Here is a 16,833-nt window from a genome sequence, read left to right on the forward strand (position 1 = left end):
TGAAACGTTGAGAATACAATCTTTATTTAGATCTACCACAAACATGTTCACAAAACAATCGGAGATATTAATTAAAAACAACCATTTTTAAATATATAATAAAAAACATTGTCTTTGTTTACCTTTACGTAAATCCCATTTTAAAATTCTAAATTTAATTTATTCTAAATTTAAGAAAATATTTACTAATTTTTGACAATAATTAAAAATTGTATCTCAAGATTCTCTCTTGAGAATTTTTGTTTTTAACAAGGAATCTGTGTTTAATCTTTCATACGGCAGTTTTGAGTCACTGTATGTACAAAGTGGCAGTGATTTTTCGAGCGATTACTTGCATTTTCCTCTATTATTAATAAAAAATAGAGATTATTTTCTATTTATTTAAATCGTATTAAAATTGCATTAAACGTATTTAAGTGATCAAAATTTAAATTTATCAAAATGGTATTCTACAAACTATATACAGGCTTGATTATTTATTTTTACAATATAATAATGAATGAATACGATTAATTAAGCGTGATTATTATATCTTTTTGATATATCTTTTTTTCTCTGCTCTATTTTCAAGATGATCAGCACTTTACCACTTTATAATGCAAAACGAATAAAGCGTCGTTACGACGTGACTTCATTCATCGTGAAATGCATTTCGCTGATCGACTGATAGTCGTCCGGCAACCAGGGCATCCAAGTGTCGTTAAAGTTACGCGGAAAGCCAGCCGGATCGACGGGTGCATTCGTCTGGTTCATGAGGACCGATTTATAGTGGTCGATGAACATGTTCAATCTCTCCGCGTCCTGCAAATGGGGAACGAAATGAATTCTTGAATTATCTCCGCTATCGCTTCCATTTCATCTCTACCGGATGAGTACCGACGTCCACGTAATAATAAATAATTTGCACGAGTCATTTTTTCCTTCCAATCGTAAAATCATAGATATTGTGGATGTAGATGTACATTTTTATTAGCATATACTTCATTTCATAGCCAATATCTTAATGCAATATTATGGGCATAATTAATGGAGAGAGAGAGAGAGAGATATGAGATTTTAGAATTCATTCATATATACATATTTGAAAAGAAGAAATTATTAATTTTTTTATGCATTAAAATGTCAATTTTATGTGTAATTTATAATCTATTTTTACGTCCTGAATAGTTGAGAATATAAAATGCGCTCTATATGTAAATATATATTTATTTTCAATTTTAATTTAATGTTACCTCTGGATATTTCATGAAGAGATCTGTAGTTTCACACGGATCCTCATAGATATTGAACAAACAGGTGCGGTTCTTACAATTGGAGAAATTCGTAAAATTCTTGCAAACTACTGTAGCCTCTTTCCGCAACTGCATTGTTTTATTTGCATTTAACACGAAAGTCGAAATACTCGCGATAGCTGACGCAGCTGATGACGATAGTACATTCGTTGCATTGTACTTAGGATACAATGGGTTGTTACCGCTATAATTATAATATTTCTGATACTCCGAGTTATCTATATCAGAAAGAAATACCACTATAAAGCAAAAAGGCTCTGAAACTGTTAATATAATTATATTTTTTTATATCATTTTTTATGCTACGTTATATAATATTCATATTTTCTATTGAGAGAAAGAATTATTCAAAATTAAATTATGATAAATAATATGAAACGTGAAAAAAATAGTGATGGACGACAAGACAAGAAATTTGAAGATCTTGTCTCGTCTTGTCTTGATTTTTCAAGACGAAATCACAAATTTTTTGTACTTGATAAAATCGAGACGAGACAAGATTTGTGCTTCAAGATCAAGGCAAGACAAGAAAAATCAATCAAGATTCTTGATAACTGAAACTACAATTATATATACATTATTATATACGGAATTAATTATTTTAGTATTTAATTATTTAATTGTAGTTATATATACATCACTCTGAGCTCCTCCCGTCCAGTCTCAATTTCAAATAATTAAATGCAAAATTTAAATTGCTAAAAAACAATAAACTTTATAGTTTTACTGAAAACCGAAATCTTTTATTTCGAATATAGGAAATTTTTATTTGATAAAAATAATTATATTACTATAATAATAATTATATTACTTAAGCCGTGTCTTTTATTATTTTTGATATTCACATTTATTTTTTATTTTTATCAGTAATACAAAATTTTATGTTTTAATAACATTTTGTAAATTTTTTTTGTGTTTTTAGTTGACATTTCTCTGTCAAAAACATTTTTTCGATATATAACGTTTATAAAAATTTTCAAAAATAGTAAAATCAAGATGTTCTAAATAAATATCTATAGATATTATAAAAAAATCAAGAATCTTGCAAGAATCAAGACAAGAAATTGACTGTCGAGATCAAGACATAATAATTTTTGATTGAAAAAAATCAAGAGAAGACAAGTATATCCGATTCTTGTCTTGTCTTGAATCCATCACTAGAAAAAAATGATTTATGTAATATACTAATACTACGTACCTTTAACAAGTTTATAATGTCCTATTAACGCTGCTGCGCTATTTTCCTTTTCATCAATATTCAGAAGAATTGATTTTCGAATTGATTTGCCATCTCTCGCGCTCTGAAGTACAGACCATTGATCAATGCCATCCAATTGTTTCAGATCATTCGGATTACCGCCAGCCGCGGAATATAATGTTGGCAACCAATCGGTAATATGAAATAATTGAGAAGAAACTCTCGACGAATACTCAATCAAGGGTGAGTAGATGCATGCTACGCCGCGAACGGCGCCTTCGAAAAGGCTGAATTTCAACTACAAATAAATCAATTAATTATTTATTTCAAATTCAATATAAATCTTAAATTCTCATCGCTCTGTCGCATTCCTTATCTAAATAATAATTTTTGCAAACTGTCTCAGCATAACGCTTATTTATAAAAAAAGCATGTACTGTATTTACCCCTCTAAGTGGATAATTGGATCCGTAATTCTGCAAGATTCCTTCAGTCTGCGCTCCATTGTCAGACATGAAAACAATAATTGAGTTTTTCAACATATCTGCTCTCCTCAGAGCATCGATTACTCGACCGACTGATTCATCCAATGTAGTAACGACACCTAAAGACAAATGTTTACAATTTCAAACATTATAAAATTAAATCATTAGTATAAAAAAAAACGCAAACAATTAACTAACATTATTATTATAGTTGAAATAAAAATAGAACAAAATAATATGTAAAATAATATAAAAAAATTTTCTTGGATAGTTTGAAATAAACTATTAATTGATAAATTAAGGAATTATTTTAAAATTACGATTACATAAACAGAAAAGAAAGAAAAGCAATTTTCTGTCTTTTGCGTAAAGATTGATTTTTATGTAAATTTAATGCGCATAATATTTGTAATAATTGCAATTGGAAGAATATTACATACTTGCGTACTTTCTTCTATTTATATCTTTGATATAACCAAGAGTAGCATTTGTTTTTCCCCAATTGCGTACTTCCATGCCCTCTTCGGCATCGCTGACATGAGCCGCAAGATGTGCCAATTGCAAATACAGAGGTTTCGCAGGATTATGCGATGAAATAATATTTTTAGCCTCATTGGTTATAAAATCAGTCATATATTTATAGTTATATTCAATCGTGTGATTATCACTCACAATACGATGCAAATCGTAACCAAATTGTTTCTGTGAAATAATTTTCTGTATTTATTCACAATACGTGGGATGAAAAACAAACTCGATTAATCAAACTTTGTTGGCAGTTATGGTAAGTAATAATCCTATTATTGCTGCATTGTAGCATAATGCAGAAGAATTGTACATCAATGTATGATGATATTTGTAGCAAAATATTTCATAATATTAATAGTTTCTTCCCCAGATAATGACACAAAACTTACACTTTCGTAGAGTGTGTGATTGAAATATTGGATATAACCATTATAATATCCAACAAAAGTATCGAAGCCACGACGAGTAGGTCCGTAATTTCTTGTATGATAACCAACATGCCATTTTCCCACCAGATGAGTAGTATATCCAACTCTTCGAAGATACTCGGGTAAAAGAATATCATTCAAAGGTATTCCGCGTGGTTCGGCTCCTCGCAAAGGAAAGCCCTGCATACCTTCATATATTGCACACATTTTAATTGAATTAAATTTTAATTAATTTCTTTTTCATAAAACAGTTTTGAAGTGCATTTTTATGATTTAACACAAAATTATAGTTATTACTTTAGAATAGAATAAAACAGAATCAATAAAGATATAAATTCCAAGTAAAGAAATATGAACGCGTTAACTTTCGCGAGAAAATCATCGCTAGATTGAGTATCTTAATCGTGTTTATAAGGTGTGAATAATTTTTAAAAGCTGAAAACATACAATGATGTACGCCACGTTATTAAATGATACGTTGTGATTAATTAAACGGATTACCTGCCCTTATGGGATATCTCCCAGTGAGGAAAGCTGTTCTCGATGGTGTGCATATTGGTAGTACATAATGTCGATTTAGTATCACACCATTGTATGCGAGAGCATCTATGTTCGGTGTAGGAATCTCATCAGCGCCGTGAAAGCTAACGTCGTTCCATCCCTTTTAGTTATCAGAAATATATAATAAACTATATTTTATGATTTACACGTAATGATGCAATATATTAGAAACGTGTTTCGTTTATTCTTGAATTCCAAAGGGACCATTTAAAAGGAGATTTTAAAAAGAAATAAAAGATGTATAATTAAAAAAAAATTAATTTGTAGTTAATCTTGATAATATTTAACATAGAAACAACAAAGAAACTTAAGAAGAACATATATTCTAGAATTAAATTTGTTAATTACATCATTTTTTTTATAAATAACAAATAAAAAAGTCTATGACAAAAAGTATTGTTATAGATTTTTCTACAAATATATTTCAAGCTATACAACTATATTTTTTTCTATAAACGCGCTAAGTTATTATATTAATAAAAAATAATTCCGTACAAGATCATCAGCGATGATAACGACGATGTTAGGTGACTGCATAGGATCGCCATGTTTCGAACCGATATACATGCATGCGATAATCAAAATGATCACTCCAAATCCTATAAACAATCCCATTCTCTTCAATTTCATAGCTTTCAGTATTTTGTCAATTCGATGATGAGATCACTAAAATTAATCAAACTCACAAAAATATTACATTAAATTATTGATGATCGATGTTGCATATATATAGCGATAATACTTTTATGTTAAAATTGACAATTAATCAATCGATAAATACAATTCATCATTCAAAAAAATCTAATGCCAAGTAAAACTAATAAAAATAGACTCGTATAAATTAAACAAAATTAAACAATCATATATAGTAGGCCAACTAAACGAGCAAATAAATAAGATGTAAAAATTTTTTTATTAATAGTTAAATCATTAAATTAACATTCCGTTACAGAATCGATATAAATTGTAAACGTTTCGACTGCACTACAGTCTTTATCAATACATAAAAATTAAATATTAAAATATAAAGTTAGATGTTAAAAATACAAAGTTAGTTAAATATTAAAATATAAAATTGAAACGATTCTTCGCTGTTGACCAATAGATATGCAAGGCGATTGGTCTGAGATGCCAAGTTATGCGACATTTGAGCATGCTACGGATATAATACGCGAATTAAATCAATGTCAGAAAAAATTAAAAAATCTTTCAACTTACATTATCGTTTTAACAAGTCCTTTTCCCCGATATTTCAAGTGTGTGTTGCGAAGTCTGAATACCAAATGTCAAAATAGAGAGCGTGATGTATTTATTTATTACCAATGTTTTTTCTAAATTATGATTCAGCAAATTTTTTAAGTATGTCAAAATAACTACTGTCTAACAATTCGGTGTCTGTATTTAAATTAATTCCATTTTTCTGTTCTTTAATGTGGATCATTTCAGATATTAGTCTTTTATGGTAATTCTTTTCATGATCCATAATTTTAATATTGTCCCAGTCAAATGTATGTTGTTCGTTTAGAATGTGTTCCGTGATAACCGAATGTCTAGCAGAGTCTAATTTAATATTATTTTTATGTTCTTTAAGTCTCGTTCCTAACTGTCTTTTTGTCTGTCCGACATATGTGGCGTCACAATCGTTGCAATTCAATTTGTAAATAACGTTAGAATTCGTGGGGCAATTATTTTTGTCCTTTTGAACTCTTATGAAGTCATTTAATTTTTTAATGCAACGATATCCTACCATTACGTCAGGTCTTCTTATTGCTGAAGCAACTTTCTGAGATATTGATTCTATATATGGTATGACAAAATATTTAATGTTAGTATTAGTATTATTAGTATCTGTTGTATTGTTATTATTAGGCTTGTTAAATTTCTTAGTTGAGAGATTTTTTAATCTGCGTTTTATTTCTGTGAAAATTAGATCAAGAGGATAACCGTTGGATAGCAAAATGTTAATAGCTTTCTCTATATTTTTTTTGTGAAATTGCGGATGTGATAGTAATAAAGCTCTAAAGAGGTAGATAGAGCTTTATTACTATCACATCCGCAATTTCACAAAAAAAATATAGAGAAAGCTATTAACATTTTGCTATCCAACGGTTATCCTCTTGATCTAATTTTCACAGAAATAAAACGCAGATTAAAAAATCTCTCAACTAAGAAATTTAACAAGCCTAATAATAACAATACAACAGATACTAATAATACTAATACTAACATTAAATATTTTGTCATACCATATATAGAATCAATATCTGAGAAAGTTGCTTCAGCAATAAGAAGACCTGACGTAGTGGTAGGATATCGTTGCATTAAAAAATTAAATGACTTCATAAGAGTTCAAAAGGACAAAAATAATTGCCCCACGAATTCTAACGTTATTTACAAATTGAATTGCAACGATTGTGACGCCACATATGTCGGACAGACAAAAAGACAGTTAGGAACGAGACTTAAAGAACATAAAAATAATATTAAATTAGACTCTGCTAGACATTCGGTTATCACGGAACACATTCTAAACGAACAACATACATTTGACTGGGACAATATTAAAATTATGGATCATGAAAAGAATTACCATAAAAGACTAATATCTGAAATGATCCACATTAAAGAACAGAAAAATGGAATTAATTTAAATACAGACACCGAATTGTTAGACAGTAGTTATTTTGACATACTTAAAAAATTTGCTGAATCATAATTTAGAAAAAACATTGGTAATAAATAAATACATCACGCTCTCTATTTTGACATTTGGTATTCAGACTTCGCAACACACACTTGAAATATCGGGGAAAAGGACTTGTTAAAACGATAATGTAAGTTGAAAGATTTTTTAATTTTTTCTGACATTGATTTAATTCGCGTATTATATCCGTAGCATGCTCAAATGTCGCATAACTTGGCATCTCAGACCAATCGCCTTGCATATCTATTGGTCAACAGCGAAGAATCGTTTCAATTTTATATTTTAATATTTAACTAACTTTGTATTTTTAACATCTAACTTTATATTTTAATATTTAATTTTTATGTATTGATAAAGACTGTAGTGCAGTCGAAACGTTTACAATTTATATCGATTCTGTAACGGAATGTTGATTTAATGATTTAACTATTAATAAAAAAATTTTTACATCTTATTTATTTGCTCGTTTAGTTGGCCTACTATATATGATTGTTTAATTTTAATAAAAATAGTCTTTTCGTTCGATCACATATAAGTTTAAGCACTTTTTTAGCATAGTTTTGCACTATCAATATCTAAGATTATCTTTGATTTTATTATTCGACTATCGAACGATTGATTGCTGGCGATAACTGTTCGACTTCACATTACGTTTGATACTGTAAGGTGTAAGACATACATTGCTAAATTTATACGCTGAGAGCGGTAGCATTCAGACGTTTAATGACTTTGTTATGATAATCTATATAGTGGAAGCGTGAGCTAAAACTTTGTTACGGTCTAATAAAATTTCTCGATTGTGAACGAATTTTTTTATATTTATCTTTCGTCGCAGTTGTGTTCTGTACATAATATGTACAGCTTGAGATATATTTATATATTATATAATATCTATTCACGCAAATATAGCGCTTTGAATATATTTAGAATAATTGTTTGCGCAAAGCTCTTATCTAATATATAAAGATATTAGAAAAAATCATTACAATATATTAAAATAAAAAAATAATCATATTTGCACAATACATGTTTATTTATTATATACTATATGATGAATTAATTATAAATTATTATTTAATTATAGGGCTATACATTATTAATTAGGGATATATTATAATCAAAATAGCAAAATAAAGCATTAATTAAAAATTAATAATTAAAAAAATTTTTTATATTCCATCTTTTTCGATTTACATACCTCTGGTAATTATAGTGTGAAGTTTGTATAAGCTTACATAATGCTACGATAAATTACATGATAAGATAAAATTGATCTTAAGTATTAATAACTCTCACATTCAGAGAAGTATAATTGACGATAAAATGAATAAAAATGCATATCTTGCTTTCATGGAATGTCGCTTAATTCTATTGCAAATGAAATAATTTGATAAAAGTACAGCGTTTTCAACACCAAGACCGATAAACATAACGTAGAATCAATTAGTACTTTGTTATTATAAACTAAATTAAATTAGCACTCTGTTATTTTAACTGAAAAATATGTGCTGACTCTATTTACGATTGCGTAATTTAATTATGCACGCAAAAGTGAAAACAGGTTTGAACATACGCATTAATTGACATACATAGCTAACATAGTTTAAATAACTACCAATCCTCCACGAGGTCATATTGAGTCATTTGAGATGTTGATAATTACAATTATGATTAAAAACTTAGATAACTAAAATAATGTTAAAAATATTAAAGAAATATTATGAAACCATCTACAAAATTATCTCCACGAAAAAATCATGCGATTTTTTAAAATAGAAATGCGTATATATATATTTTGTAGCATATATAATAATGTATCTTTTTTTTAATAGCTCTATATCTCAAACAATATATAAAATAAGTCATAATATGCATCTTCGTCGTCGTTTTATTATATTTGTAAATATTTCTGCAATGTAAATCAATAGAACAGTGAATAATATGAAGTAAAATCTAACAAAAAAATTGACATAATTTCGTATAAGACTATATAGCAACGAGGAGAAATGTTATGCAAATGTTAATTTGCCAAGTGTTTATATGATCTGAATTAAACATATCTCTATACATTATAATTTATTTAAAAATGAAATCACTACTTATACACATTTATATGCTGTAAGATATATACATATACACGCATTTTATATTACAAAGTCGCAGTTTTTTAAACAAAAATTTATGAATAATAATTATGAAGGAAAAGAGAAACTATTATTACACTAAAATACAGAAAGTTCTATTACATCAAATCGATAAATTGATTCCGCGTAAATTGATCAACTAATCAAATAAATAATATCGCGATAAATAGATGATCGCGTGTATGTTTTGCGTACACTTGTTTAAATAAAACTATTGCACGTGATTGTTACGAGAATAATCGCGATGTGAACACAATACATCAAATTGGCCAATTGAGCCGCTGAATTGTTCAGAATCATCATTTCATGTTCACTATTCGATATTAGCCACGGTTCCCACGTATTGTTTGTTCTTCTTGGATCTGCCTGCCAGTCTATTGGTATTTTGATTTGTCTCTTAATGATACGCCCATACTGTTCCAAAAATTGGTCCAGTTCCCGAGAGATCTACAAAAAAGAAAATAATTACACGAGATGTCATCTGACCTATAATTAATGACCCTAACTTTGCATATCTTATTGACAAATTATTAAGATTCAGACTATCACAAGTAACTATATAAAATGGATTATTATTTTAATAAAGCATTTGTTATTAAAAAATAATAATGTATATTAATTATAGTTTAATTTTTTAAACCTTAAACCTTATAGACATTTACTGACCACACATTTAAGACATGAGAACATTGATCTGAATATATAAAATGAGTTTCAGTTCGTAAACTTAATTTAACATCACACGTGATACTTCCTTACCCTTGAATATTGCTCGGCGATATTCTTCATTTCGCAGGGATCATTATTGATATCGAAGAGACACTCGGTGACGTTGCATGTAAGGAAACTGTAGTTTTTATTAGGTTTACAATTAACAGTTGCTTCGCTCCGTAACTGAATCATTGTACTAGGTTGAGTGACCGGATCACCCAGATGACGAGCGATGCTTTCCGACACCACGCTTTTCAAAACAATGTCAGTATATATATACGGCGTATCCTCTTGTATGCTTTTTCTGGGTTCATAAGGCGAGAATCTTTCGAAATTATTAGAGTTAATATCGTGACTATAATGTCCATCATAGTGTCCGCCCTCAATTGATCCTAAGACATATATACTTTATTTTTCTTAAATATATAATACTAACACGCGGAATTATTAATATAAATGAATGAACTTATAACACTATACCTGTTGAAAATTAATTTGACGAGCCTTTAAAAATTAGAATTTTTGCGCAAATGTATTTTCAAAATTTTTACCATATAATTTAAGGTCTAAGACCTTTTATTAATAATACCTCATGATTTCAAATTTGTATATGAGAACTTCAATTCTGTTCATGATAATTTGTTTATATCTTATTTCTTTAAATTATATTATTATTTTAGCCAATAATTCCAATAATAATAAAAAAATACCCCGAACGAGCTTGAATTGCTTGTATATGGCGCCTTCAGTCTTGGAGATCTCGTCGATGTTAAGTAATATTTTGTCCCTGGCACTCGGCAAACTGCCATTCAACATGCACCACTGATTGACTCCATCGATCTCTCCTAAATCTTTCACATTACCACCAGCGATAGAATACAGAGTGGGCAACCAGTCGGTTACATGCATCAGATCGTCGCATACACGTGCTGTCTTATGCAATCTTGGTGACCACAATACGGCGATTCCTCTCACACCTCCTTCATACAGCGTATATTTCATCTATTGTCATACAAATTAATCTTCTTTTATTATCTTCGAACTTTTAAAGCGATTCGTAAGTTCATGAGTATTTTTTTAGAAATTTTCAAATATGAAAATAAAATATGATTTAAAAATAAATTATAAAGTAAATATAATTTAAAGAAAATAAAATAAAATTTATATTTTTAATAAATGATATATATATATATATATATATATATATTTTCACTATTAATCATATAATTCTGTGTGTTGGCATTTTTCTTATTCTAGATCGAGAAAATTGATTCCAACATATTTGTATAATCAGTATGTCATGAACTTATCGATTTGTGTGATATATATATATATATTAATTATATATAACTTAAAATACATACACCTCGTAAGGGATAATTAGAACCATAATTGCGGAATTTGCCAATGGATGCTGCACCGTTGTCAGTTAGAAAGAGGATCAACGAATCCTTTAACATTCCTCTGCTACCTAAGGCTTGAACGATACGACCAACGGAATTATCTAATCGCGATACCGTTCCTAGCAAAACGATGATAAAAAACAATGAATCGTTTCATAAATATCCTGTCATTATATGAAAATTATATGAATTAAATTAACATTGCTTAAATATAGATATTTATTCAATAGTTTATTGCGTAATATGATGATAAAATTAACGTTAGAGATATGATTGATTTTATATTCCGATTTTTAACATTAACATAATACGTACTAGCATAGTTGCGGCGATTTATTTCTCGAATATGTATGAACTGTCTATCGTAGTTGTTGTAATCGTGTGGACTTTCGACAGGCGCGTGAACAGCGAGATGCGAGATTTGAAGATAGAGCGGTCGAGATGACTCGTGATACTGAATGATTCTGATCGCTTCGTCGGTGAAAAGGTCAGTCACGTATTTATCACTTGATCCATAAGCTGGAGCATCGCCACGATGCATATCGTATCCGCTCATGTTCTGATAAAAAAATATCAAAATGCATACTTAATTACAATAGAAAGTAAATTACAAATTGACATGAGTTTTTAGAATTTTTATATCAAATTATATACAAACAAATATTTTAATATATTGCAATATATTATATAATATTTGTATATAATGGCTGTATTTATTATTAAGAAAAAATCATGTATATATATTTAATTAATTTCTATTACATTATCTATTTGAAAATATTACGCGTTAAAGAGAAAATAATAGAACCTTATAGACATTTATTTTGATTGCACGTCAGTTTATTACGAAATAATAATTAACTGATGTAATCGGGATATACCTGAAACGAGTACTTATAGTCATAGTACGAAACATGACTATTATAAAAGCCAAGGAAGGAATCGAAACCTCTATGTAAAGGGGTATGTTGAAGTGTGTAGTATCCCAAATGCCACTTTCCGATAAGTTTTGTCGTGTATCCTAAACCTCGTAAATATTCTGGTAATAATCTCACATTGAGAGGAATCCCTCTAGGTTCACCACCCTGTATACCTTCTCCCTGCATACCTGCATGAAGCAATATGGTACAATATAGACACAAAAGCACACGGATGCTGCATTAATTTTTGTGGCGTCATCGCGCACATACACATATACATTTATGAATGTGCTCATTATCTTGCTTAAAGACGCGACAAATTGACGCATCCTGTTATCGTGAGAGTCGGTCCTAAACATTATAATATATATAATAATATATTATATATATATATATATATATATATATATATATATATATATATAATATTTTCTCTACTTTTTTACGCAGAAAAAGAAATATAAATCTTTTCTATATAAAATACAATTTTATTTTCTGAAGAAAAAAATGATTAAAAAGTTTATTGGAAATTTTGTAAAATATTTGCTAAATGCTGCTTCAGAAACATATTTCATGATTATTTATTATTTACGAAATGCGATGAATAACTCATACCCAAACGTATCGGATACTGTCCAGTAAAAAAGGCAGTTCTAGAAGGTGTGCTGGATGGTAAGACATAATGCCTATTTAATATAATTCCATTATATCCCAAAGCATCTATATTCGGAGTCGGTATCTGATCCGAACCGTGAAAACTGACGTCATTCCATCCCTAAAAATTTGGAACATTATTTAGCGTATTAAATTGATAATTAATAATTACATTGAAATATTAATAATATTTAATATGTTTTTATATAAAATGTTTTCTGTAAAAATTTTGTTTATATTGCTATGATAAATGTATATGTGTATACATACATTTATCATAACATAAATAAAATTTTTGCAGAAAGATATTGACTTTTAAAAACACAATTATCTTGACATTTCTATGTTATTGAAATATATAGATAGAAGGTACTTTCCTTCTTTTTTTTTCATATATACATCGGCACAAATGGCACATCGGAAGTCTAATATATAATAATTATACAATCGAATTATAAAGCATAATTGACATGTAGAATTAGCATTCGTCAAGAGTTGGAATGAGTCACAATCCACAACTTGATCGCGGAGGCGTGGATAGTACGTAAGTCATGATAATTAACTTAACTAAGTATAATTTTAATCATTGTTTCGTACAAATTAATTAATCGGCCTAAATTAAAACATACATTGCAAACGCAAGTGACATAACAGCAGTTTAGGCCAACTATTATATAAATAATTTTTAACTTAAGCCTTATTAATTAAATATTAAATAAGCCTTATTAATTAAATATTAAATAAGCCTTATTAATAATTTTTAATTTTTCTATAGTAGATATATGTGAACGCGTGTCTTTCGAAACTCTCAAAGTAAAACTTGTATGAAAAACAAGTAAGTTAAAATAAATTTATCAAAGAATTAATTTTTTATATATACGTAAATGTTGATTTTTTTAAAGATTGCTCTAAAACATTTTAGTTTCTCTGTTTCTTTTTTTATTTTTAACAAATTAGTATCACATTGTCTAAATTGTAAAACTCTTAAAATTAACAAAGCATATGAACATTTAAAAGTTTAACAATCATAAAATTAATCTTTAATTTTTTAAATTAGAGTATTATTTTGAAAAAATGATAACTTTTATATGTAATATATAGGTATGTGCAATTTACATCAGTAAAACTGTTTGCCTAATATACAGGGTGTTCCAGATTTCACACATATCACACGTTAATGGGAGATTTCTGAGGCGATTTGGAGACGATTTTTCCTCAGCGAAAATGTCCAGGCACCAATAATTTTCGAGTTATAAACGATTGAAAATAAAAGCTTTTTTGTAAACTAAGCCTTGTAAAAATAAATTATTAACAAAGCTACATTTTTTAGTTAATTTCAGGTAAAGTTTACTTTAATAGAATTTTAATTTAAGGCTTAGTTACAAAGATACATGATTTCAAAAATTGGGAACATTAAAAAAATGATGACTTTTTTCGACATTTTCGCTGAAGAAAAATCGTCTCCAAATCGCCTCAGGAATCTCTCATTAATGTGTGATACAGTAATTCTGGGACATCCTGTATATTTCGGACTATTTTTCTAAATAAGGTTGTGACTTATTACCATAATTATTTTTATTATCAATAAAAATAATTATTATTCTATATAGTTATTTATACAAATAATTATATATAATCCGCGATATCAATCATCATGTAAATTTAATTATTATGCAACATTTACATATTCACACAACCACAAAACAATAAAGATAGCGAGATATATTAAAAAATTCCAAAAATAATTAATGCATATTCAAAAGATGTTTAGAAGATATCCTGAAAATATATCTTATTACCTAAAGATATCTTCAAAATATCTTCTGAACAACTTTTAAATATGCATATGTGGGATAAAATATCAAAATAATTTATGTCCATTGTTTTGTTAATTTGAAGAATTACTTATCCAATTTACAATTTACGTCAGTAAAACTGTTCGTCTAGTATATATATTTCGAACTTTTTTTCTAAATAAGGATGTGACTTACTAACTTAATTATTTTAATTAATAAATAAAATAATTATTATTCTATAATTATTTATACAAATAATTATATATATATATATATATATATATATATATATAATTTGCTATATCAATCATGTAAATTTTAACTATTATATATGCAGCAATTATACATTGCATTCACACACCCGCATAACAATAAGAATAGTAGAATATATTTAAAAATATCAAATATAATTAAGAATTACATTAGAATATTCTTTACTATTAAGATATATTATTTCTTTTAAATACAATTATATATAAAATACATAAATATATATCAGTATGTCTTAAAATGTACATCAATATCTTACCAAATCATCAGCCATGACGACTATTATGTGCGGTGCAGTTTCGTATAAGCCCAGTGTAGTGGCAAACAATACAACAAAGCATAAAACAAATATACCGTATCGAATTGTCGTTGAACACATCATCTTTAAGATGATTTAGAAGTTTCTCAAATATTTGAAAATATACGCGTACTGAGACAAAATAAACTTTCACGTACTTCTTTTCACTTTGCGTCACTCAGTAGCATAAATTCATGTGCAACGAAAAAAAAAGTATAATAATTATATGCACATGTATAATGATATGTATATCTACGATGTCTTACAAGATGCAAAAGAGCAAGAAGAAGACATAAACAGGTTTATATATAACCCACCTACGAAAGAGCACGTCATGAATGGATGGGAAGGGCAGATATACTAATGATCACAGCAATGATGAAGGTATATAACGTGTCTTATATAAACTGGGTTACTTCTCATTTTACATCCTATTCTTCTACTTGTTTAATTCCCACTGCGACGTACGATCGCGTAGAAATTAGGGAACGTAACGTAAGAGTTTCATCTCGCAAGGTATGCTTTTACTAACACAGTTTCACTCTCTTTCTTCCTCACATATCTGAAGTTTATTGTTTGCAAAAAATAGATAAACTGCAAAAGAGAAGCAAAAGAAATACGAATATAATTCGTAATTATTTAGTGCGCACGCATCAGAAAATATGAAAAGAAAATTTTCTATTTTTTATATTCCTTCGTAGTTTTTCTTCAACTCATTTGAATTCTTCTAATGGAATAAAATATAATCTTTTAATGAAATTTATATTTCATAATAAATTGTTCCCTTTTTTATAAAATAATAATTATTTATTTGAAAAAAAAGTAGTCTTTTAATTTTTTATATAAGTATATTCGAAAAACAAAATATTCACAAGTCTATTAAATTGCGATAATACCATTAAAGATATAATTCTTCGTGAAGAAAAAACTACAAAAAATATGGAAGATATTTTTTTTTCTGCATAATTTTCTAAAATAAATTTTTAATATTAAAGCAAAATATGAATCTATTTTGGAAATCTAAACTGTAAAGTTTTACTATGTATTAATATTTATATGCACATCTATTAACTAATAAAACGTTTCTAATTTACTTTAGAATTTTTTTACATATATATATTTTGCACTTATCAAAATACATAAATTTTTTTTTTTATTTTTAATTATTAGATTTTAATAAGACGTCTCTTATATGTCTTAGAATTTATTTATATATTATGTACTTATTAAGAATATAATTCGCGGCTCACCACATAAATACAACATAAGTTTATATTCTTGCATATTACGAATATCTAATTAAAGATCTATTTTTTTAGAGAATTTATCTTTTAAATTAAGAGGATTCTTTTGACAGATCTGTGCAGATTTTTTGTATAAATAAATCATAAAATAAATAAATCATTAAATGACATTTTTATTTATAACAAATCGCTGCCAT

At 27.7% G+C, this 16,833-nt stretch overlaps 3 protein-coding genes across 8 annotated transcripts in view; 1 reads left to right on the plus strand and 2 right to left on the minus strand.

Moving 5' to 3' along the window:
* LOC114945382 (arylsulfatase J) lies at window positions 1-7,850 on the minus strand. 6 transcript variants are annotated; one of them, XM_029321609.2, is made up of 10 exons: window positions 5,711-5,827; window positions 5,190-5,648; window positions 4,988-5,091; window positions 4,433-4,592; window positions 3,893-4,119; window positions 3,416-3,677; window positions 2,937-3,094; window positions 2,491-2,788; window positions 1,233-1,510; window positions 1-801 (listed from the first exon to the last, which is right to left on the minus strand). In XM_029321609.2, exons 3-10 carry the CDS (start codon window positions 5,057-5,059, stop codon window positions 619-621), a joined length of 1,638 nt encoding a protein of 545 aa, XP_029177442.2. In that variant the 5' UTR covers window positions 5,060-5,091; window positions 5,190-5,648; window positions 5,711-5,827; the 3' UTR covers window positions 1-618. The 6 variants fall into 6 exon arrangements, with proteins under 6 accessions (XP_029177442.2, XP_029177439.2, XP_085338339.1 ...); XM_029321606.2 differs by lacking the exons at window positions 5,190-5,648; window positions 5,711-5,827 and adding an exon at window positions 7,742-7,850 and having other exon boundaries at window positions 4,988-5,158; XM_085482213.1 differs by lacking the exons at window positions 5,190-5,648; window positions 5,711-5,827 and adding an exon at window positions 7,677-7,850.
* vap (RAS p21 protein activator vap) overlaps window positions 2,670-16,833 on the plus strand; it is a 24,253-nt gene continuing 10,089 nt past the window's right edge. The window contains exon 1 of the mRNA XM_085482211.1: window positions 2,670-2,733. The gene's annotated coding sequence lies outside the window, so the exon portion shown is untranslated. The remainder of the gene's footprint in view (window positions 2,734-16,833) is intronic.
* LOC114945381 (arylsulfatase B) lies at window positions 8,543-15,734 on the minus strand. Its single transcript, XM_029321603.2, has 8 exons — window positions 15,354-15,734; window positions 12,990-13,149; window positions 12,336-12,562; window positions 11,770-12,013; window positions 11,416-11,573; window positions 10,762-11,053; window positions 10,100-10,443; window positions 8,543-9,787 (listed from the first exon to the last, which is right to left on the minus strand). The coding sequence occupies exons 1-8, from the start codon at window positions 15,474-15,476 to the stop codon at window positions 9,542-9,544; spliced, it is 1,794 nt and encodes a 597-aa protein (XP_029177436.1). The 5' UTR covers window positions 15,477-15,734; the 3' UTR covers window positions 8,543-9,541.

Source organism: Nylanderia fulva, unplaced genomic scaffold (genome assembly GCF_048542155.1).
Source record: "Nylanderia fulva isolate GAGA-0341 unplaced genomic scaffold, ASM4854215v1 Scaffold2, whole genome shotgun sequence".
In the NCBI taxonomy this organism is placed as follows: domain Eukaryota; kingdom Metazoa; phylum Arthropoda; class Insecta; order Hymenoptera; family Formicidae; genus Nylanderia; species Nylanderia fulva.